This window comes from Gobio gobio, assembly GCF_949357685.1.
Source record: "Gobio gobio genome assembly, chromosome: 16".
NCBI classification, from domain to species: domain Eukaryota; kingdom Metazoa; phylum Chordata; class Actinopteri; order Cypriniformes; family Gobionidae; genus Gobio; species Gobio gobio.
Window position 1 is genome coordinate 25915354 of NC_137109.1, and position 25025 is coordinate 25940378.

Sequence of the window (25025 nt, forward strand, 5' to 3'; positions counted from 1 at the left end):
GTTTAGTGCTCATCAATGCTTAATATTTTTTGCTAACTGTGATGCAATTTTTTTCAGGATTCTTTGATGAAAGTTCAAAAGAAACGCATTTATTTAAAATATAAATGTTTTCTAACCTTATAAAGTCTTTACTGTCACTTTCAATCGATCAATGCAAGCAATAAACAAAATCCTGATCTCTCTTTCTCTTTCTCTTTCTATATATATATATATATATATATATATATATATATATATATATATATATATATATATATATATATATATATATATATATAACATGCTTGTGTATGCTTTTATTTTATCAATAAACAAAATCTCTAGTTTTTAACATGAATCTCAAAGATCTTGTTTAATTGTGAGTGTGAAGGGACAGCAGGATGGTGTATTGCCTAGAGCGGCTGTTGAGCTTGTGCTGGCCCTGCTGATGGGCTAAGCGCTGCAGAAATTGCCTGGAGTTTGACACAACTGGAAGTAATCAATAGAGAGAGAAATTCAAGAGAGATTAATAACTTCATGAATTTCTAAAATATGTGTTTGGTTAGAAATCTAGGCACATCTGCCCTATTGCCAACAAGATTCAAGTAGAATTTGAATTATTGAAACGAGGGTGGGTAAAAGCACAAACTGTGGACTCAAGGACATCCTCTCCCATATTTTATGATGTTTTTGAAAAGCTGAATTTACCATGAAGCCTGATGCAAAGAAAATGTGTTTGACTGTGAGGCCCCATAAGCCTGTGAGGGCATATTCATACCAATCCGAATGAAGACGGGTTTGCAAGTAACACGAGGTTAGAATGGTGAAGCCACTGACCTCAAATACACCCCCTGCTCTGAATATAGAGGCCTTATAGCGTTTGATTTGACTAGCGTTCCTGCATATTCATGGCCTTGCCAGGGATCAGTCAAGTACGGTGGAATTTACTTGATCTGCCACAACTAAAGTGTGTATTCAGAACCCCCCACCCCCACCCCCCCACCACCGGAGGGACTGACCTCTAAAATCACCGTCTGAGAACAGGGAGTGTAAAAGATAAAAGAAAGAGTGAAGAGGGGTGGGGGGGGGGGGTGTGGGGTGTGTTGGGGGTTCGTGGTGCTGACCAGAATGCAGAATGGTCCTCTGAAGGTATTATGAGCCATATGGCCCATAAATATGTTGTATTTTGACAAGCTTTTCTTTGATGCTGACATCATTCCCAGCCCCCCAAGCATCCCATTGACCTTCATCAACGAGTGTTTCCTGGGAGAAATGCATCCTTTAATGGTCGCTACAAATGTTCTTGCTCCTATTCATCATGGCATATTCAGACATGATGTTTCTCAAACATCGAGATGGGGCCACTAAAGTTAAGTAATGCTGACATTTGTGTCACTGCTTTATAGCTAGCATGAGACACCAGAGCTAATGCACCAAATATGGGGCCAACGGGTATGGGACATGATCTGATATTCAAGATTTTCTATTTCAATATCTGGTGTCTGTTTGTCAGTAATGTCTCTCAGCTGCTTTCCAAGTGTTGTTTACAATGACTAAGTAAGAAGAAATATTAAAAACAAAAGCTAATTTATGAAATTAAATGTTTGCAAAAAGTGTGGAATGTTTAGATACTACATAAAGAGCACTTTACTTAATAACTGGAGAATATTCAGGATCGTATAACTTATATCAATGGCTTATTTCAATAGTCTATACCTGAGAAATCATACAGGATACCCTTAAGAAGATATAAATAACATATATCTCTAAGGCATGCACTGTTATTTTACCTAGTGTCTTTAAATCTTGAAGAGTTTTAAGTTTCAATCTCCAAAAGAACAAAGACATAATAGAAATCATAGAAAGATCTGGTCTAAACCTGCCCTGCGGTAGGTTTCAAACTGCTCAAAGAAAGGGTCAATGTCAGTTCAAAGGGAACATATATATATTTTAATTTGCTATAGTAACTATAGTTTTGACAGTACAAGGCACTATAGGACACCATCTGAATAGGATTTTTTCACAATCATTTCAAGAAGAATCTGATGCAAGTAGTCTGATGCAAACCTTCAACAAATAGTTCTTTATATTTCAAAAAATGCAGAAGCAGAAGCACAACTTTGGCAGGGCAAATTACAAACCTAACCTGAATTATGTGTCATTCCATAATCTCACTATGTAAACAGGCTTATGTATAATGCACCATGGCAGAGCGTTGCTTTTAACTGCATTTTAAAATAAAGGCCTCATGGTGAAAATGGAACATCAGCTATGTGTGGGTGTCACCTTAAATTACCATGCACACAATGTATATGAGTGGATATACTGTAATTTGTAAGAAATATGCAGAGGGGGATTTTCTTCAATAAGGAGCTCACAGTGGATGACATGATATTACAGAAGAAAAAAAAACATGTTAAAAATATTTTGGGAAGCTAGTTAATGATCATGCCGATAGTGTCCTATCTAGTGTTGTATCACTATCACTATCTAGTGTCCTATCTAGTGTTGTATCACTATCTGACTCTGGAGCCTTGCCAACTTACAGTACATTCCTGACCCCAGTCCTGTGCTTTCTAACTTACTCGAGGAAATGGCTATGCGGCAGACTCGATGCCTGGTCATTAAAAACATGCAGTTGATAGGTAAAATGAATGGTGTTTCAAGCTATTAGTGAATATGCTTCTATTTAAGTCTCACAGTCCCACAGCTCTGTCTTCACCTTGATCTCTCTGACCTACAATCGCACAGCTCAGTCTTCCACTCTGCGAGAAAGACCAGTTGCCGTAGCGAAGCCACCTCTCTCTCCACCCCAATTTACATTTATGTCCCTCACCTGCTTTTATTTATTAGCTATTTTGCATTTGGCACATCTCCTCTGGAACCATAGACTAGCATACAAGTATTCAAATGAACCTTCGTCTCATTAACGCCAGCAATTTCCCTCAGAGACAACTTAAAATGTTTCCTTTGGACTGAGTTTGGAATTCTATTTAAAAAATAATCATCCTTTCCCTACTATGTTACAAGTTTTAGCTCTAATGAGTTCTATCAAGCATTTCTGTGGGAAACAATTGTTTCAGCAGTGTGCATCTGTTCAGTTGCGCCTGTGGAACGCAACTCTATCTTGTTTGGTTTTCTGTCAAGCATGCTTGGTTTGGGCATGTCAATCAAGAACAAACATAGCTGTAATCTCAAGCAAGCACTCTTGTTTTTCGTACACACAAAAAGTTGTTTTGCTAATAATTACTCTTAAGAATTGAACGTCTGATTTTGAAAAGAAAAAAAAATCCCTTAATCAAAGCTATCCAACATCTCACTATCTGTCACAGTCCTCTTAATATGTAGAATGTTCCTTCAGTTGATCATTGGTGGAATTTTTCCTACAGTATTTTTCAGCGTAGTAGTGAAATGCCATTTTTGCTAATACGAGCGCACAACCGTAAAACCACAAACACCACACACCTGTATCCTGACATGCATGCATTTTTGAGCCCTTGTTGAAGCTCAGAACATGTGGCTGCCACCCTCCATTCCACATCTTTCTCACAGAAGGACAGTACAAATGGGAGCTAGAGCAGCAAGTGGTTTAGGAAAGGAAGTTATGAATTACCTGTCTGGTGTGGATTTGTCCAGGTGCCTTGAAGCTCCCTTGACAGCTGCACTCTGAAACGCTGTAGGGGTCGGAGCTGCTGGAGGAACATTTGGATAGTGAGTCACAGCCCACGACGAATGTGTTGTCCAGTGGGAGTTCCTGGATGACATGATGCTTCTTGGGAGCCACAGGGGTCTCTGGTTTGATCTGGAATGTTGGCTGAGGGGAAGCGGATTTGTAGTGCTTGGCTAAGTCAGGACTGTCAGGTTTGAAGGTAGTCGGTGTGGTGGCCCAGTTGTACTTTCCCATTGTCTGCTCCTCAAGTTCAACAGGGAGGTCTAAGGTGCCATTGATGTGCTCATGGGTAGGGTCATCGGACTTGGGTTCCTCGATGGTTACGAAATTCAACAGCAAACTTTTTGGAGACCTCTTCTTCTTCTTCTTTTTCTTTTTAATCTGCCGACCATCCTGGTTTGGTGATACCCACTCACCACTCTGCTTGCTCTTCTGGACAACTTTGTGTCTTGGTGTCTGTCGACAGCGTACCAAAGCAGTCACAAAGATCACCAAGATAACAGTCATAGTCCCAGCAATTATGGCAATAACAACAATTACGTAGCCATTGGTCTGGGGTGTCACATTATTGTCCCCAATGTTCCGTTCCAAGGGAGTCTCCAAACTCTTGCGTAGTTGCTCCTGGATGAACGTGGAATTAGAGACAGTATCATTCACAAACAAATGAACAAGTGCGATTGCATGCAAGGACTCAGGCTGTCCCAAGTCCTTAACCTTTACCACCAGCCTATGGAGACCTTGGTCTGACGTTATAATCTTCTCCTGCAGAGTAATGTTGCCTGTCGTTTTGTCAATGGCAAACAATCCTCTCGGCGAACCTCCAATAATACTATACTGCAGCTCTGCGTTCATGCCTGTGTCATTGTCAATGGCAAACACTCTGGTTACCACAGATCCAGGGCTGGTGGTTGATGGTACTAGATCATAGGAGTAGTTTGAGGAGGGGATGACAAACACCGGTCGATTGTCATTCACATCAACAACATTTATGGTGACCTTGGCATATGAGGTGGTTTGCATTTGACCTGCATCCACAGCCTTGACAACAAATGTGTAGGAACTTTGTTGCTCCCTGTCGAAGGTAATGTTTGGTTTGATCACCCCGGTTTTTGGGTCAATTATGAAATTGTCCTTTCCATTTATGATTGACAGGGTGACAACTGCATTGTCGCCGGCATCTGCATCTGTGACCGTGATCAAACCAACTGTTCCATACAAAGGCAGGTTCTCAGGCACATAGAAGTTGTACTCGGGATGGGTAAAGGCTGGACTATTGTCATTTTGGTCTTGGACTATTAGCTTTACGGTGATGTTGCTTTGAAGAGCGGTAGAACCATTATCCCTGGCAATGACTGTAAATGAATACTTCTCCTGCTTTTCTCTATCCAGCCTTTTGGCAACAGAAAGGATACCAGACCGGGGATCTATGTTAAAACCATCAGGAGCATCTGGTCCAAGACTATAAATAATAAGGGCATTAGAACCACTATCTGCATCTGTTGCACTGATTTTTATCAACTGTGTGCCAGGGTCATTGTTTTCCGGAATGGACAGCTGGATTTCAGGCTGAGGGAAAACTGGGACATTGTCATTCTCATCCTTGATTTTAATCAGAACCATTGCTGACGTGTTCAAAGGAGGTTTCCCAGAGTCAGATGCGACTATCCTAATTGCATACTCTCGAGTGGTCTCATAATCTAAGGGTGCGGCAGTTTCGAGCAAAAACTGGTCATTGAAGACTGGCTTCAGTCTGAAAGGTACATCATGATCAGTGTAACAAGTCACTTTACCATTCAGGTCTGCATCTCTATCTGTCACAGTAATTAAAGCAATTTTTGTGTTAAGGGGGGCATTTTCAGACAACAGCACAGTGCCATTAACTAGATTAATTATATAACGGGTATCTATAGAGGGTACGTTGTCATTAATGTCTGTTACATTGACTATCACTGTAGCCCTTGAAGGGGTAGAGCTTCCGTCACTGGCCAGCACTATAAGCTTGTGCACTGGGTTGACTTCCCTGTCCAGTGGCTGCTTGACGGTAATCAGTCCAGTTGTGCTGTCAATAGCAAAATGTCGTTTGGTGGCAGGGGAGATTTGGTTGCTGAAGGAGAAGTGGATCTGAGCATTGGACCCCAGATCAGCATCTGTGGCATGAAGGTGAGTGACAGATGTTCCCATTGGGGCATTCTCAGGAACGTTTACCTCCACCTCGCTGTCCTTGAACACCGGCCGATTGTCATTCACATCTGAGACGGTCACCTGCAGAATGGCTGTGCTGGACTTTGGAGGAGTGCCACCATCCTCTACTTTAATTTTCATCACAAAGGTGTCCTTCGTCTCCCGATCGAGGCTCTGCTGGACTATGAGTTGGGGCCATTTGTCTCCTTCAGGCGTCTCAATGATGTCCAGGCCAAATTCGCTCACACTCTGGAAAATACACAAAAACGTTTTGTAAACAGTCTGCAGTATATTTAACCAAAAACAGCACATCTTTAACATATTTAGCTAAGCGTCAGTAAGAGGACACCTCAACTAGTTTATACTTGAACTAAAACATCCCATGGTACATTTTCCCTTCGGTTTCATTTGTTATTAATATTGCTGTTGTTGATGATGATGTTATTATTGTGCCTATTACAAGTTTTTCTTACATTTAATGTATGTGAGAATGTGGGTTATGATAATATCTCATTCAGAATTCACAGACACAAGTAAGAATACAAATACTAATGTGTTTGAGCCAGTCATTTATTCTGGCTTTCAACAGATGTTGGCTGTAGCTTCAGCATTAAACCTTGGGGTTAAAGTTCTTTAATCCTATGAGAAAACGCACAAGGTCTTCAAAATATTTACTTGAAAAGCCCATCCAGGGGACATTATCCTATAAAGCAAACACTGGATCCCCACACAGTAAACAGTTCCATCGAGCACCTGAAAACTAAAATATGTGCCATAAACGATGCACTGAACACTTTTTCTCCCACCAAAGTAAATAGGTCTAAGATGTGGTAAACAATCAAAAATTGTTTGTTGGAGAGGAAATTACCTTGTGTCATTCCATATTTACTTGGGTGAGCATAAATCGATGCACATATTATTCCTATCTGAAATATTACAGCAGGCCTTTTATTGACCCTTGTGATTCTTTTTTGCTCCCTGACCTTTGCTGATTCCTTAATAAGCATAGCATAGTTCACTTTCTTTTTTTATATAAAATGTTACAACCATATGCCAGCCTGACATAAAATTGCAGATTTAACATTCAGAAACAAAATTTTCTACCAACCAATACAAGTAACAAAGCCACACTGCATCTCATAGCAGTATAATAATGAAACAGTGAGTTCTAGTCCTATCCTCTGGTGTATTCTGCTTTGCTGCACACAACTTATTGTTTTACCCAACTAGCAAGACTCTGATTTAGTGTATGGAAGACAGCTTGTGCAGTTTCAAGTTCATATGTAAGGAAAGCAACTAAAAAGGAGTAAAAGAGATAAGCTTCCATTTCAAATATACTGCAAGACCACCACAGATAAAATAAAAGGAAAAACCTGAACATTAAAAAAAGCTTTTCTCCAAGCAAGGAGCTAAATCTAGGCAACAGCAAAGCCTGAGGAAAATGAAACCAGCTTTGACTGTTTAAAATAATTGCCTTCCTACCAAAACTAGCCCTAATATTTATGATTACAGTTCAGACTACATGGTGCGGCAAGACATCACGCATATTCTATATTTCCATGGTTGGCGAGCGAGGGAGACAGGGGAACAGTGCCTGAATGAGAGTCAAGCACATTTGTGAAACAAAGAGGCTCTTTGAAGCTGTTTCAGTCAAAAACATTTTCATGCTAGAACAAGAAAAAGCAACTTCCTTAAGAGATAAGCTTCCTGCCACACAGAAAGCTGGGAAAGATTACTCTGTCTAGGCACACATTTCAAATGTGATTACGATATGTATATGTATGCATCTCCCATGCTTTGGGTAGTCTGGATTAATTTAGTCTGGCACTAACAAACCACTTTTTATTGGCACACTGCATGCAGCTACATGTTAACTACAATAACAAAATACAATTTATATATTAGATTTATATATTAGCTTGACAAAGTAAGCTTTGCACATGCTAAAACCATTTAACATCCCCCTTTGGTGGTTCTTGGCACACTTTTGTGACCCTCTGTGGTCTACTGTCAGCACTACCTACCAACACTTGCAAAAACACATATCAAAAATCATCCAAGACATAATTAGTATTAAAAACAGAAAGGTTATAAGAGGGACAGTTTGCATATACAGTCCATATACAGTCAACACAGTTCAACAAAACTGACTGCGGTGGAGATGTTTATATGAGAATCAACACAAAAATCTGTGAGAAGCGGATCTGTTTGGTGTGCTTTTGGTTACGATAATGTGGGTTACATTTTGTCAGCTATAAATACATGCATGGTGACCAAAAGGTCTTTGTTTTAAAATAATTATATATGACTTTCAGATTTATTCAGGGAGATAAAATGTGGTTTAGCCAATTAGTCTGGTTTTAAAATATCTAGCAATGATGGGATCCATCAAAATTTTTCAAGCAAGGCCAATATAAAATGATTCTGATTATCTTCAGACAGACTCAGATAGAGTCAAAAGAACATGAATCACAGGCATAAGGGAAGTGACCAATGTCTGAAATTAATACAGGTAGTGCATAATAATCTACATATTCATAGCAACTAACCTGTAGAGCATTATGAGAGACACATGGGATAAATCTCTTTCGTTCGAGTAAAACACTGACACAGGATGATATTAGGTGTAAGACAAGGACAAAAAAACTTGCTTAAACTGAACCCAATTGTCTAGTGCAATCAAGAAATATATGCAAAAGCGAATGTCAGTTATAAATAACCAAAAAGAGAGTGGTATCCTAACAGTAGAATATTAAGCATTAGTGGGCTTCATTTTGCATAGTTCAACCCCGAGAGATTCTCTCAGTTTTGCTGACTGGCTGAAGTATCTGTAGTATGAATCAATGAGATGACCTTCTACAGCAACGACTCAGAATGAACTCAGTATCAACTACTGAGAAACTGAATATTTTAGACCATTGTACCATTGCATTTTGTTAGAACACAGTATAAAGTAATAAAATACAGAAAATACAGTATGAATAATATCGTACAACATATGAAGCCACAAATATTACATACACTAATTTGTCTCAAAATGTTGTCACCTTTTTAATTTACTACCAACTATAATCAGATTTGAGACTGAGACCAAAACACAAGCGCTCTCCTAGGTCAAACTTTGGCTGAAAAATCAGCCAAAAATTTGGTACAAATGAAACCTGGAACCGCTGACAGCCAGTAATATGATTAGAATCTGCTACTATTTCCCTAGCGTCCACTATTGTCCAGAACACTCAGAGAAATCAGTTTACCTTATCCACTCATCCTTAAAGTTGATGCACTTTTACTCAGACTGATTCTCAAGGGAATTTTACAAAACATTTAGTTTAATGAGCATCTATACTGTCATAAGCTAATTGTTATAATTATTATTTATTTTATATACTGCAAGCGTTTCCTGGGTAACAAACCTTTTGTGGAAAGAGTCAGAACCCTTCAGTTCAACTTCAGGCACAACAATTACTTTGGTCAAAGAAGATGATTTATTTCTCAAGAATCAATCGTAAGCCTTTGTGGTGCAACATTCATAGAAACTTACTTGTCAGCCTTGATCATTAATGTATCATTCAACTGGCTCTACTCATTGTATTCAACTGAAATAACTGGAGAAGTGAGAAGTGAGAACTTAAAAAATAAAATAAAATCACACTTTCAATAAATGATTTAAGCTGAGCTAGTTTCTCTTCCATTTCAAATTGGAATCAGGTACAGATGAAAACCAAAATACTCATAAATTATTGAAATGAAATGATAACTTTAACACTGACCTTGACTCCCCAAATAACCAATCCAATGGAGAAGTTACAACTGTGGTTCAAATCTAAACTGACAATACTAACGGTCCCAGATGATTATAAAAGACACAAACGGCTTCAAAGGAGAAAAACTGCTTTCTTAATGTGAGGTTAGAGTGCTTAAATGGCAGGGTAAAAATAACAATGAGCTGGGTGGAACCCACAACAGAAAAGTCAATATCCTCATCCCATGAGCCTGATCTGATCCACATGGCTCCAGATAGGACTTGTAAAGAGGTTCTCTTTAAGTGATAAAAATCTCTTCTAATGGAAAGCACTCCTCCAGCCATGCATGGTATTACTTTCTGTAGGCTGACCTTGATAGTGTCCAGAGGTGCTTCTGTGCATCGTTCCAGGTGACGTGGCAACACTAATGCTGATGGAACAATTAATATGGCACCGCAATTAAAACCGAGGTAGGCAATAACGGCCCTCTGTGTCATAAGTGAGGCCTTCCTCCTTAGGGGACATGACTAGAATGAGTAAAGAGCAGAAGAGGGATTGCTATCAGAGCTCTTTCAAAGCTATGTGCGCAGCAGCTGTGGCCCACAATGCTAATCGCGCAGCTCCATGCTGACGGTGAGCCGGTCTAAACCATTACTGTGTGGGAGCTTCAGAGATACGTTCTCTCATAGGACCATGCAAACGCAGTCCAAGAGGTGGATTCACGGCCAGATGCTGCTCGTGGGATGCTTTCAACAACCTCAGAGGATGAAACATATCCTCCCTTTCCATTTCTGTTTGCTTAGATCTACCCTCAACAAACTCACATGCATGATTCATAAAAAGAAACACTACACTTGCAAATGAAGAACAAATCATCTGAAAGGAAACAGAGCTTTTACATATTTATTGTAATTTTATGAGGCAACGCACTGGTCATTTTCCAAGTGCAGGCAATCGAAAGAGCCACAGCAGGCTTGGCAGAGAGAGAGAGAGAGAGAGAGAGAGAGACTCTTTAAAAATGCTAATTGGTAACTTAATCAGACATGAAAAGCAAGGATTCGGCTAATTCTCAAAAGAAAAGGTACAAATTACTCTTTCACACTTTAATGACAGTCTTGGGCTCTTTGTTTCACTCTGTATTTGAATTTCACACTGTATTTGAATTTTAATTAAAATATAGGGCGACCTTTCTAGGGAATACCAGTTCATTCATTGAACTATGTTATGCCGCAATCTCCTGCGCTGTGACTGACAGCCCAGACGAGTGTGCTTAGTGACTTTTTACCACTTCTCAGGTGACTGTCCTCTCTGACACTGTATACAATGCTAAGGTAAATACACATGCAACATATCTGCTACTGTATATAATTTAACAGCATGCATATCATTATCCTACTTTCCAGTTTGAGCAGACTATATTAAGCCGCTGAGGATATTACACTGGTTTCTCAGAAGACATCAATTAGAAGTACTAGTACTGTTCACCCCATTGTTCATAATCTATCTCAGTGCAATTACCAACTTACCTTAAACAAAACAGAGGAAATTACTTTTAAAACCTTGAGCCAAAAACAATTTTTTATTGCTTACTGTGCTATTTTTATTCTGGACAATAAGGGCCCATTAAAAGGCAGCATCACATAATAAATCACAGCTGATCGTTGAACTCACCTTGACAAGCTCGTAGTGTTGAATCCCATTGATTCCTATATCAGGGTCAAATGCAGAAGGGACAGGGTAGCGACTGTTGATGGCTGTGTTTTCTGGAATGGAGATGTTGATAACCGTCGATTGAAAGAGCGGGGCGTTGTCGTTGATGTCTTCGATGAGGAAGCGTATCTTGACCAGTCGGAAAATCTCATCGGGTAGCACGGCAACCTCAATCTCATAAAAGCAGCGCTTCTCATTGAAGACTCCGGAGCAGAGCTTCTCCCGGTCGATGCGGTTGGCTGTGGTGAAAATCTCTCCCGTGCTGGCTTCTACCTTGACCAAAGGCACATCACCTGTCTTGTAGACAGATTTAAACTGCAGTGCTGAAGACAGTTTAATGTCTGGATCTAGGTTCAAGTTTAGGTCTTTGCGCAGGTTTCCGATGCGCACATTCTCCGGCTGCTCCTCTTTTACTGTGTAGTCCTTCTCTTGAGCCCGGCACATCAAGAATAGGCAGGTGAGTAAAACCACCAGAACATGGGCCTCACTTGCCAAGTCCATACTCAGAGTAGATGCTGCACTCTCTTCAAAGATCTGCAAGGTCTGCTAGAGGAAGAAAGGTGGAAAATGAGAAAGATGGTTATATTCACAACTATGAAACAGTTTTGCTACAAATAGCTTTTTGATCCTTTGGCTTCTTCAAAAGATTAAAGAGATAGTTCAGCCAAATATAAAAGAATTCTCAAGTCCTTCCAAACCTGCATGACACAGAAAGGGAAAACACAGACAAAAGGGATTTTTTTTTTTAAATGTGCTGGTTGCTCTTTTGCATGCATTTATTATAACAGGGGAGGTTTTAAACCTTCAGTCATGTTTATGAGAACATCCAACAAGCAATTTTGCGTTTAAAAGATGTCTAATAGCCATCCAACACGGCACTGACGTCTAGTCTAAAACAAGGCAAAATTTGGGCTGTCAGTGAAAACTTAACAGATATCTAATCAGTGTTGGGTGTAACTAGTTACTAAGTAATTCGTTACTGGGATTTAATTACTTTCCCCTTGAAAAAAGTAAAGTAAGGGATTATTCTTATTTTTTTCTTAATTACAGTTATTTCTGATGTAATTGAACTAATACTGTGTAAAGACTATAGAACAATTATATATAATACAATAGTGAAATTAACATCACAATTTAAAGTATAACTTTAAAATGCATGTTCTTTTGTATCTGTCTCACATTTGTAATGCTTTGGTCAGTTAATAAGAATAATTTATGTAGTTTTATATAATTTATTTGAATGAATTAAAAGTCATTTTATGTCTATCCTTGAATCACTTAACTAGTGGAGGTTGAAATAGGATTTAGAAAGTAATTAGTAATAAGTAATTAGGCCTAAATACTTTTTGGAGTAACTTACCCAACACTGTGTCTAAAAAATTACCCAAGAATAGACTAGCCATCTAGAACATGAACATGTCAAAGAAATGAAACCAAACACCTTGTAATCACTGTTGACTTTTTCTACATGATGGAGTATCATACATCTTGCAAGTTATTTTGGCAAAAATGACATGTAACCAAATTCAAGGTTATTTTAGCTAGAAGTGGGTTACTCATAGCCGGACTATATCGGGTCTATAGTTGACCGAGACTGTGAAATGATGGCTATTGCTTGCTGGGTAGCAACGTGAACAAATCACCTTTGAGTTTGAACTTTTTTAAACAAAACAGTTGATCTAGTCTTATAAATAAAATATTTCAAGTTCTCACTGTGAGTCAGCTTACTGAATCAGTGATCCAAATGTAGCAGTGAACAGCTCATTATGGGAATATATTGGACCACTTTTATGGTCCTTTTGCATTGTTTTTAAAGATTCAAAGCAAGACAACATATTTGCAGTGAAGCTTTTAGGTAAAAATATATAAACAACTTAAAAAAAGACTCCTTTACTTGATAAGCAAAATGACAAAAGATCCTTGTTTTTATAGAAATCACAAGCTACTGAGGTTTTTGTGGAAAATGAGAAAATGAGAGGGATTTTTTTTTGCCAATGGGGTAAGAAAGATAACTGCACAGAAAAGAGAAACATTTTATCCTTTGTGTTCTAAAGAAGAAAGAAAGTCATACAGGTTTGGAACGGCATGAGGGTGAGTAAACAAAACAGTTTACATTGCTGGGTGAACTATCCCTTTTTTTAAAAAAAAAATTTCATTTGTTGTTTACGCAAAAGGAAAATAAACTGTTTTTTAACAATATTAATCATTGTTTAAAATGGTAAAAAGCTACCAAACACAACATACAATTGTATTAGAGAGGCTCTCCAGATTTCAGACTGCGGATAATGGACTCTTGTTCACCATTGGCAACAGTCACCAGAACTACAATGCATGATATCAGATTACAGTATGTTGATATTCTGAGTAGTCAACTGTTGACTAAGTAGGAGTTTCATGATTTAAAGTTTAAGATTAGAAAGACATAGCCCCAACATGACTGTCAATAACCCTCAGAAGAATAGGACAAAGCCGTAATTCAAAAGCATCAAGACATGATTTATGAATCAGCGTTTCAGTGTTTGTTGCCAACTTGCTCGATGGCCACACAAATCCTGTCAGGGCATTATATAAATAAAAGTAGCCAGAGGGCTGAGGCTTTCACAATGTGCCAACAACTCAACTAGGTCACAGAGAACTGGTGGGGTTGATGCCTAACACTTCCAGACTCTGGGTTTTGTTAGTATACAGAGTTGTCCAAGCAATGTTATTTCTGTTTGAATACAGTGCCCTTAACCTTAACCACATCAGAAACTCCACACTGAGTTTGACTTTCTTCATCAAAGTGATCATAATAATAAACAACTATAGTATATAGATCATTTGTAAGTTAAACTTTTTTTTTTCAAAGCAGGAATATCCAATATTTATTCAGCAAATTATTTATTCAGATATAGCATGTTACTATTAGCCACTGAGAAAAAAAAAGGAAAAACACTCCATAATGTTTTTGAAACGGGATATCATGGAATACTGTTAACAATGACTCCCCATTTGTCAAGTCATTAATGTGTCATTTGTATGTGACAAAAGGATGTTTGTTTAAAAACAAAGCGGAACGCAGCAGAGATACATGATCGAGTACCTTGAAGATGTGCTTCACACATCAAAAATTCATCACAAGGCTGATTTTTTAAACACATAGAGAGTTGAAGGCCCCATTTTTTTTAGCCGCTCAAGTCTCGGCTGTCAGCGAGATGTTCTGTTTTTCACAGTGAACACTCCGGATGGACTGTGGGGACTCATTAAAGGTTTGTTGGGCAGACGAGCACCACTCACAGTATTTACATGACAGTGATCAATGGCCAGCTTACTATCTGCACATATTATAAGACTGTTGTGTTGTTCTTTGAAGAAGGTAGTGAAAAATGATTTGGTTTGCTTTTGAAGATTGCACCATTTTTGAGTCGGTGAGAGCAAAGCAATTACTATTCACCTACTGTACTCTGATAAGCCCGAAAGAGTCCAAGGCAGTATCCGACAATGCATAATGAGGAGGGCTTACTTGCTAAGGAGTGCATTGCAGAGCAGTGCATAAAAGATAAAAAGACGATCTACATCTAAATAACCACAACTGACATTAAGCACAACGTGGACAGGCCTTTAAAACTTGCAAGAAGGGCGATGGCTCTCTTGTTCTGTGCGTTCCATCGCATCTTTAGGTAATCAGTATACTGTCAACAATTCCGAATCGCACCGTCCCGGGGAGAGTGAACACTGATGAACCTGTATAACTCAAAATAGCACCATATAGTGTAGGCAGTGTAAGCACCAGCTCTCAGTAAGTGATGTCTGGCATTTTGTATGGAGCTCTGCTACCCAGGGACGTGGTTCTGGGATTAGACAATTCCACACGGGAGCCCGCATGTCACTCCTCCCCATATTTAGGACAGTTTATGTTGTTGTGAAAACTCGCGGAGCCATTTTCAGATTTACTCCTGGGAACGATCCTTTCAAAACTATACTCTGGATGGATTTGCAAAGCTTTGAGTTTCAACTTTCCCACTCTTTGGAAACTTCCAGCTTGAGAGTGAATAGAGAGAATTAGCTGGGAAAATTGCGCTCATGGGTATCGGTGAGACTTTCTCCCTGCTTGCACAGGGTTCCAGTGATCTATTCTGAGCAGCGGACCATGCATTCCAGGGAGTTTGCAAAAGCCGTTCTTCCCTCCGGAGCCTGGAGTGAGCGGCACACAGACTTCGGAGCGCTTTACGTGACAGTGTGATGGACAGGCTTGCCTGTTTTTTGATTTTGAGCTGAGCTGTCAAGGAAGAAAATCATTTTGCATGTCAACCACGATTTCACGCTGAATCTTTGTCTATATGAATCAGCAGGAACCGAATGCTGCAGAGGTGTAAAAATCAATACAGTTCAACGACCAAACAGGCATCAGATTAAAACAATCAAATTTAATAAGAACGGTGATTAAAGCAAAATGACATTTCGAATAATGATTAAAGCCGCTTATGGAAGTTAAACTGGGACAACTGCCTGAAGCGTGTCGCTTAACTTGTTCTTATCAGAAGCATCACTCTCTATATCGGTTTAAAGAAACCCTGTGTGAGTGTTATTCTTTGACATTTCGATGTCGTTTGAGTTTGCCCTCCACCTTTTGCCATCAGCAGCTGGAGACCCATAGCCCCCTGCCAGCTGTTCGCCCTGCCTACCTGCTGTCTTTCTTATGTAGTCAGGATGTCAGCCTTTTCATCAACAGGAAACATATTTTTAATAATTTATTCAGCCTTTATGTCTCATGAAGACGTCTCTTTTGTATCAAATAGGTGGTAATGAAAAGCATCTGGTATTATTATTACTTTTATTATTGTCGTGTTGTTGTTATGAAACATCATTATATCTGTTAATTAATCACTCGTATGTACCTGAATAGGCTAGACCGATGTGTCATATAAAGTTAGGATCCTACTGCAATACACAAACTGGCTTTGAGTAGCTTTGATGGCAACCACACTGATCCTAAGGACCAATGATCAATTGAATGATCAATAGGGAGGTATTAACATACCAAACAGACTGCCAGTCGCAGCGGATAAACAGATGTAGCCAACGCGATGGAGTCGATTTAAGTCCGTCAGCAAAGATTATGCCTCCAAACAGTCGTGCTTTATCAAAGTTTCCATGCGGACAGATGACAAAATAACTTATGGCTAACTTCAGTGAGCCATGAATCATCGTCGAGATTTTGCTCATTTGAATCATAAATAATCATACTAAAACTTGATTTAACTCTTTAGACCAACATCAGGCAATTTATCGTGGGCACTTTCAGTGGAACAACGTGTCAGTTGTTAATATATCACTTCCCTAGATTGATTTTATATGGACAAACATTGCAAAGTGTATAACAAGCCAATGAAACTAAATCTTAAAGGCTGATATTTGGCCTTTGATGCACCGTTCATCTTCACTTTTCTCTTCAAATAAATAAATGTTTATGTCTATAAGTTATAAATGACAGCAGGGAAGCACAAGGGATTTTACTTTTTGTATATCTATTATGGACCTGAAGATGATTTAATCACTCTTTTGTTCTTTTTCACTAATAATTTTTATGCTTTGTCTTATGTCAATAGAATTTTTCAAAACACATAGTTATGAATAAAAACTGTTTGCATATGCATTTTCATTTCAACAAATAATATCAGCTCATCTTGCTCTAAAACACAAAGACTGCAATTTGTTAAAATGTCAATTTAAAAAAAGATAAAATATGCTAATGTATTATCTGTATACTATGGTAAAGCATGATTTTCCTCTCATTGCGATGCAGTGAAAGATACATAAATAAATAAAACCGCCAATAGAGGGCACTGAAGTGGTCACAGTGTGGTCAAAATAAATCAATTAATACACTATAAATAACCATTCATATTAATGATTACAAAGTTGGGAGGCAAACTCTTATTCTAATGTGCAGATAATGCAAGACAACGGTGTATAATACGTTAAGACATTGTATCAAGTCAAACCACCTTGACCAGCAGCGCAGTGCAGATTCAATATTCGGCAATGACAGGAATAATCGTTGTCACATTTATCTTTTTCAGTATTTCTACCTTTTTAAGTTTGTAGAGGATAACTGTAAACTTGATATCATCTTACAGTCTCTACTAGGTAAGTTCTTCACTCAAATTGTTATTACTTATTATGACATTGGTAGCTAATAAAACAATTCAGAATATTGACGCCTTAACCATTTATGTTGCATTATTGGATTACAGGCAACTACATTACAATCTGTTTTGTGACATGCACTCTATACTGCTTTCATGTTACAGTAGACATCCTCATCATACTTTTAGAGCTCGATCGAAATCAAAATCCTGTCTTTTGTTTCATATTCAAAAAAGTATCTTAACTCACACACTTCAATATGCCAGAACTTTTATTTTGCAAATAGTTTACTGCATATATACCATGCAACATTCAATATATTTAGAACCACAAATAATTTATAAATATATTGAAAATATAGTCTAGCCGTAATGCATGAATGAATGAGTGTTACTTGAGGTGACAAATGATGTTGGTACTATCAACATTTTTTTGTTTCTTGTACTGTTAAAATTTCACAACATTCTTTCAGCCTCCACTCAAGAGGCTCAGAGCTTTCCACACTTCATGAAGAGCTGTGAGAACTGGTCAAAATTACTACAAACAATGAGTTATAAAGGGAAAGGCCTGTTGCATTTCTCCATATCTGAGTGTTGCTCAACCACCAGAGATGCACTGTAAAAATGAAAACCAGTTGCATCATTTAGCCTTAGATCATGAAACAATGTTGAACTCTTGTCCCTATGAAAATCAAAATTAGACATTAATCAGATTGGACACTCATACCTGTAATCAAAGGTCATCTGATGCATAACTTAGTGACATAATGTGAACAAAGCGAGCAGAATGGACTAAATCGCGCTCCGGTGTACTTGTATGCTTACATTTGGACACTTCACTTAAAAATTACCATGGTAACTATTGCAGTTTAGCAGTTAAGTTAGGTAAGACTAATAAATGGATATGGGATCTTCTGCAAACAGTGTAAGACTTTAATAATCTTGTTTTTTATTATTATTATTACACATTGACAATATTAAGTTAGCAACACTTTAAAAAATGTAACAATAAATGTAGTAGGTGCATTTTTAATAATAAATGTTACAATTAGAACCAAAATGTTGAGTTTGATGTCACAGGAAACATTTCCACTAAAACACAAGTTCCTTAAATAGAATAAACGTTTTAATATTATTATTTATAATAATAATAATTAACTTTTTAGTCTAATGAGAACCATAGGCCTATGTAGCCTACATGAATAAAAATAAAATAAAATAAAAACCCTACACAGCAAAACCCTGTTCTTGAAAAGAGGGTTTATGGCTGGAAATATATAATAAATAACCTTTATTTCTAAGAGCGTATGCTATTCTGGCTACCTTTTTTTTTTCTTTTGTAAGGGACAGGATCTGTGTTTAAATCAAAAGTATTCCTGTTCTGCATCGCTTTAGAAAATGACGCATCCTGGATCAGCTTCCGACTTCGTCTGCTGATGCTCTTCTGTCTCGCGAGCTGCATACAGCCGTGCATTTTTGAGTAGCCTAACCGATGCGATGTGGACAGTTCCTTAATAGCAAACTATAGAATAAGATATTATTATTTTGCTCATAGGTTCTAAATAATTACAAAACAATTAAAGGGAATGCGTCCGAAGTTGTTACATGGCGTCTTGCAGTTGCTATGCATACTGATATGATTCACGTTTTGGCTGATGTTATTCCTGAGAGGCTTTAACGCGACTTTACCTTTGCGTTGAATCGGAGACGTTGCACGATACTTTGCGTAATAAAGTCATTATCCGAACTGACAAACTAGACTAGCGCATCTCCAAACGGAAAGTGAAGCGGTAGGTTAGCACAGGAAACCCTGCTGTTCGTGTTATTATTATATGTTTTTAAATATAATGATTTCGTTTTCCTCGGTCAAACTTAAGCACATCGACTTTTTTAGGCAAAGGCCCTTCGACTTTTGCATTTCCTCCCCAGACAATATTGTAAGTGCATATTTAATCTAATTCGCGATGTTTTTAAAGACATTAAAGTAAGCATGACCGATCGTCTTAATAAAGTAGGGAGCGCGGTGCAATTCTAAAAAAAAAATATTGAAGAAAAAAATGCATAAGATAAAGAAATAACCCTTAAATGAGCATAAAAAAGACGCGTCTTACCTCGGATTTCTGAGTGAATATGGAAACTCTCAATTCCCGTCACGTAGCGGCATCACTGCTGGAGGAGATGAAGTGCCGTGAAGCAGACTGAAGAAAATCCCAGAATCAAACAGCTTCACGTAGTGACCAGTCGGTATCCAACTAGAGAAAACGATCCATGTCCATGAAAAAGTCCACGGTCCACGCACGAACAGCGAAAAACATCTGTGAATGACTTTTAGAAGAGACGATGTAATTCCTCAGATGTCTCGCGCCAGGCTACTGCTTGAATCCCACGCGCGCGGAGAGATAGTGGTGCTCCAAATGGGTTTGTCAATGTGCAGTACTTCTTATTTCAGTGTATTCATACAGTCATCACGGGAAAACCTGGCAATGCTCGCGTGTACCTAAACTGTTTAGTGAAGTTGTTTTCTCTTTTTGTTGTGCGTTTAATTAACAGCTAAAGAACTTGTAAATCGTTTAAAACATCCTCGGACGCGTCATTTAATGTCATCCCGTGGTTTGGCAGAGTGATGGAGAGCAAATATCTATTTGGAGAAATACTCATGGGCTGTCAGTGCAACGGAGCAGGTGGACAGTGTGCCTATACGTGCAGCATCACTTCCACACACTGAGATAGGCGTTTTGCCGTAGTTGTACGCAGAGCTCTAGCAATCTCTGTTGTATTGTATGAACTCAGTTCCTTAGTACTGCCCACCTCTCCACCTCCGATTGACATCATCGCGGGAGGAGGAGCCTGCGATAAATTTCACAGCCTTCATCATCTTAAAGCCGCACTGCTGCTCGAGTCAGAGCCTCGCTCGCTTGCTTTTACCGCGGACTAATACCTCACAGCTCACACCAACGCCGCTACTCGCCTGAGAGGAAAAGGGGGCACTGTTCGCTTTGCTTATAAACACGAGTTTGTGTGTAAAGTCCAACGTCAAACTACTTTACTAATGATAGATAGATAGATAGATAGATAGATAGATAGATAGATAGATAGATAGATAGATAGATAGATAGATAGATAGATAGATAGATAGATAGATAGATAGATAGATAGATAGATAGATAGATAGATAGATAGATAGATATATAGATAGATAGATAGATAGATGCAAAGTTACTTATAGTTTGGAGCATCAAAATAAAGTGTTAGCAGATATTAAGCAGAACTATACTCTACCGAGGGCCACATTTACTAACAGCTTGCACCAGCACAAACCCTCTTTTGGCGTTAAAAAACTACTGTCAGGATTTACTAAGGACACGCATTGATAAATTAGCGCTGAAAAGGCGTGGACATGGTTTTTTCTCGGGCTGACCTTATTGCATATTCATTTGTAGGAGTTTCCCTTTCAGGTGCACAATTCATGGGAGGAGAGTATTTAAATGAATCATGCGAGGTGATTTACAAAGGTTTGCGCTCGCCAGTTTACTGGTGTTTGCACCATTATTAACCGCCAAAAAAGTGTGTCTTAAACCAGATGCTAACTGGTAGATTGGTGCTGGTCATGGGCGTCACTAGGCCCTTTTTAGGGGGGCTTCAGCCTAAAATTCTGTCCAGCCCCCCTAAAAATTGTGTGATTAAACATTCAAACATATGGCAGGAGGCTTCGGCTTCGTCTTGTTCTTCAATCCGCTGTGGCGGCGAATAGAGCGCACGTCAGAAGCAGAGGTGTGTGAGTTGATCTGAGCCTCATTGGTCTGTCACCGCTCGTCAATGTCAAAATATTTGAGAAAACCAATCAAATCAGAGTAGGCGGCCTTTATGTTCACACAGAAGCTGCTGAGGCTGAGCACAAATTTTATCAGCAGGACTCGACGTCAAGTGCGAGATATGTAGCTAAACTAAACGTTTCATATTTGACAGCTGCTTCTTTAAGTCAGAAATGTTAAACAAATGACAAAAATATTCAGCCACATTAATAAACTTTTGTCTAACTTCATCATTTTGATTTGAAATAGGCCTGTGCAATGTAATTTATAATATAATTAACAAACAAGAAATATTAACAAAGCCGTTTTCTTCAGATCAGGCATCAGATTAATAGTAATGAATGTGTGCATATTGTAAATTAATAATTCCATTTGTAGCTCTCAGTAAATAAAAAACTTCAGCTTTTTTCAGCTTGTATTAAGCATAAGATTAGTAATAAATGTGTGCATATTGTGATTGAATTTTAATAAATTTAGTTACCTAGCTTTCCTGTTAGCCTTCGAAAATGATTCATAAAACAAATAAATATTAGTTAAACATATGTTTACTTTCTTCACTGACAAAAATAGAAACACTTTATCAGTCATCTGCCCACTGGCATGGTTTTCGAGCTACTGTTATCTCATTTTTTGGCATTCAGAACATCTTAAAATGCACATAGATCATAGAAATTAAAATTTTCTCGAGGGGCCATGCCCCGAAATGAAATAATAAACAGCCAATATCCTAATATGCATACTAATAAGCTACTAGTTAATAGAGAATTGGACCCTAAACCAAAGTCCTACCAATTTTTTTTTCATACCCTCACTGGGGGCTGAGCCCCCCTAAAATGAAAATCCTAGAGTCGCCCCTGGTGCTGGTCATTATGGAAATAATCCGGCTGCGTCTGTGTTCATTAATTTGTGCATCGTCAGTTGATCAGGCACAGGACTGTCCACTCCCTTCTGCGCTTTTATGGAATTGCACTCTCACTCTAATTTGCCCTGTTTAGTAAATCTGGCCCCAATACTCTAATGACTGGTAGTTGACATGTTTCAAAGTTACTTATAGTTAGCAGAATGTCTAAAGTGGACCATCGAATTAAAGTGTTACCGAATATTTTATCAAAATATGAGATGTGTTTAACAAAAAAAAAAAGTTACAGTTATTTCACATAATGTATTACAACACGGCCAGTCCCCACTAATGTATTAAAATCAGAACTACAGAATTTAAAAAAGAACAATAGTCAATTAACCTATCTAAAAAGTACAGTCATTCGTCAGCACAATCCAACACTTTATATTGCCAGGGACGGCTGAAAATCTTGCACAGCCCCACATTCAATAAAGGTCACTCACACAACATGTACGCATTGATCTTCCCATTAATTTTTACACTGCTGCAATGTAACAAATCACAGTCTTTGACTGGTCCCCTCAAGCTAGCTTTTCTTACCAAAAGCCATAACCTACGTAACATCAATCACGTCCCGATGCTTCACCTCAGCACACTTTTAAATGGTCACACTTTCAATTGAGTGTGACGTGCCCTTAAGGTTGGGAAGTTGGCATTTAATACAAATCATATTCAGTTCATGTGTACAATTGCATGTTTACAGTTCTTGAACTCCAAGGCTAATGTGTATTTTATCATAGTGTCTAACCCCGTTACCAGGCATTATTTTAGGGCTACATTTACAATGGTTTTCTTCATAACACATCAGGAAATTGACTCCCCCAATTAGACAACACTGTCATGCTAATTTGCACAATCTACTCCAGAAAACCTACATCTTTGGAGGAATGTTGAGTGTCCAGAGAGCTTCTGCCCCTCATCAAGTAATGTAGCTATCCGAGAGCTATACCTAAAAGGGTTGATCTCTTCATATTTTTAAGATTCATACTTCATGTCACTGAAGGACTTCTCCTAGGCATGTTAAAGAAATGCAAATCTGAAAGCCTTAAAGCAATATGAAAGGCACAAAATACCTCATGAATTATTCAGATGGCTATTTTGCCACCCTCAAAATGAACTTTTAGAGAAACCAGTTATGCATTTCTGATAGGGCTAGAGAATCCACCAAATGCACAGAGCAGTTTAAATGTCATGCTGCACATCTAATCTTGGACATTGTTTTATTTTCTGCTGTAATGGGACGTTGAGTGTAACATTTGTGAGAAAGCATATGTGAATACAATCTTAAATGTATTGGTAACATGTACAGCAAGCACCAATGATGATGATTTCATAGTGTGTCTGAGTCGTTGCTGTTGTCCTTGCTGCGTCTGCTATGCAGATTGTCTTTCAATAGAACTGTATGCCAAGCATTTTCAGATAGCTGTTCTCCACCATCTGAACCATGATAATCTAATGATGTGTGACACCAGATACCTGTGACTGAATTTTTAGGGCCACATAAAGGGCAGAGTTAAAATGTTTAACATTGTGAAGTGTTCGCTTTGTGCTCAGTAATTAAAACCTCACTGGTTAACTCATGCCGGGGTTCAGGATGCGTCATCATATTAATTTCCAATGTACAAAAGCCTGCAGTTAAATATTTCCCACTGCTTAGGGTTTCCCATTTTTGGCACAGCATCATTACACTGTAATTTTGTTAATGGTAAAAAAAATATGTTCTAATTTACAGCAAAAACTGGAAGCTGACTGATGCGTTATAGACATAATGAGAGGTGACTAACTATCCCTAACTTATAGAGTTCATAACTGTATGTCATTAAAAGTTTAAATAATATACCAACTCATTTTGATCTACTAAATATGTTAACCATATAGAAAGTTTATCAAAAGTGACCTTTCCAACCAGTAGCCATATCACCCTGCAGCCCAAGACTGGTTTCCCACTGAAGCTAAGCAGGGCTGAGCCTGGTTAGTACCTGGATGGGAGACCAACTGGGAAAACCAGGTAGCTGCTGGTAGAGGTGTTAGTGAGGCTAGCAGGGGGTGCTCACCCTGTGGTCTGTGTGGGTCCTAACACCCCAGTATAGTGATTGGGACACTATACTGTAACAAGCACCGTCCTTCGGATGAGACGTTAAACCGAGGTCCTGACTCTCTGTGGTCATTAAAAATCCCAGGATGTCCTTCGATAAAGAGTAGGGGTGTAACCCCGGCATCCTGGCCAAATTTGCCCATTGGCCCCTCTCCATCATGGCCTCCTAATCATCCCCATATACAGATTGGCTTCATCACTCTGTCTCCTCTCCACCAATCAGCTGGTGTGTGGTGGGCGTTCTGGCGCAATATGGCTGCCGTCGCATCATCCAGGTGGATGCTGCACATTGGTGGTGGTTGAGGAGATTCCCCCTTCTATATGTAAAGCGCTTTGAGTGCCTAGAAAAGCGCTATATAAATGTAACAAATTATTATTATTAAATTATCAAATGTTGCCGATAATAACAGATGAAACAAAAACACACAAAATTCACATAACTAAAAAAAAAGAAGAAAGAAACTAACTTACTCAAAATCAAATAAAAGGGATGGTAACTATTTTTTTCTATCAATATTTATACACTTTAATATAAAAATGTACAGATCTACAGTCTATGATAACAACTGCATAATATTTTCTGTTCTCATAATTTAGCTGGAACATTAACAGCAAGTTTTATACTACTTTTCACATTACTCTCAGTGGCGAAAGGTATCCTGGTATAAAACACATCATGCTGTGACTTTCCAAGGGAAAATCAGATCAAACCAACACAACACTTGTAATCAAGATGACTAAACAAAGTGTTAATTAAGCTTCTTGTAGTAAAATCTACACGGTAACACTTTACAATAAGGTGCATT

The 25025-nt window shown here is 38.5% G+C and overlaps 1 protein-coding gene across 2 annotated transcripts in view; it reads right to left on the reverse strand.

The window, feature by feature from the left end:
* Positions 1–20161, reverse strand: part of pcdh11 (protocadherin 11) — a 261233-nt gene extending 241072 nt beyond the window's left edge. For both annotated transcript variants that reach the window (XM_079839534.1, XM_079839535.1), the window contains exons 1-3: positions 19523–20161; positions 11245–11829; positions 3593–6079 (exon numbers count right to left, since the gene is read on the reverse strand). In XM_079839534.1, coding sequence (XP_079695660.1) covers positions 3593–6079; positions 11245–11784 — 3027 coding nt within the window. In that variant the 5' untranslated portion in view covers positions 11785–11829; positions 19523–20161. The remainder of the gene's footprint in view (positions 1–3592; positions 6080–11244; positions 11830–19522) is intronic.
* Positions 20162–25025: the final 4864 nt, after the last annotated feature.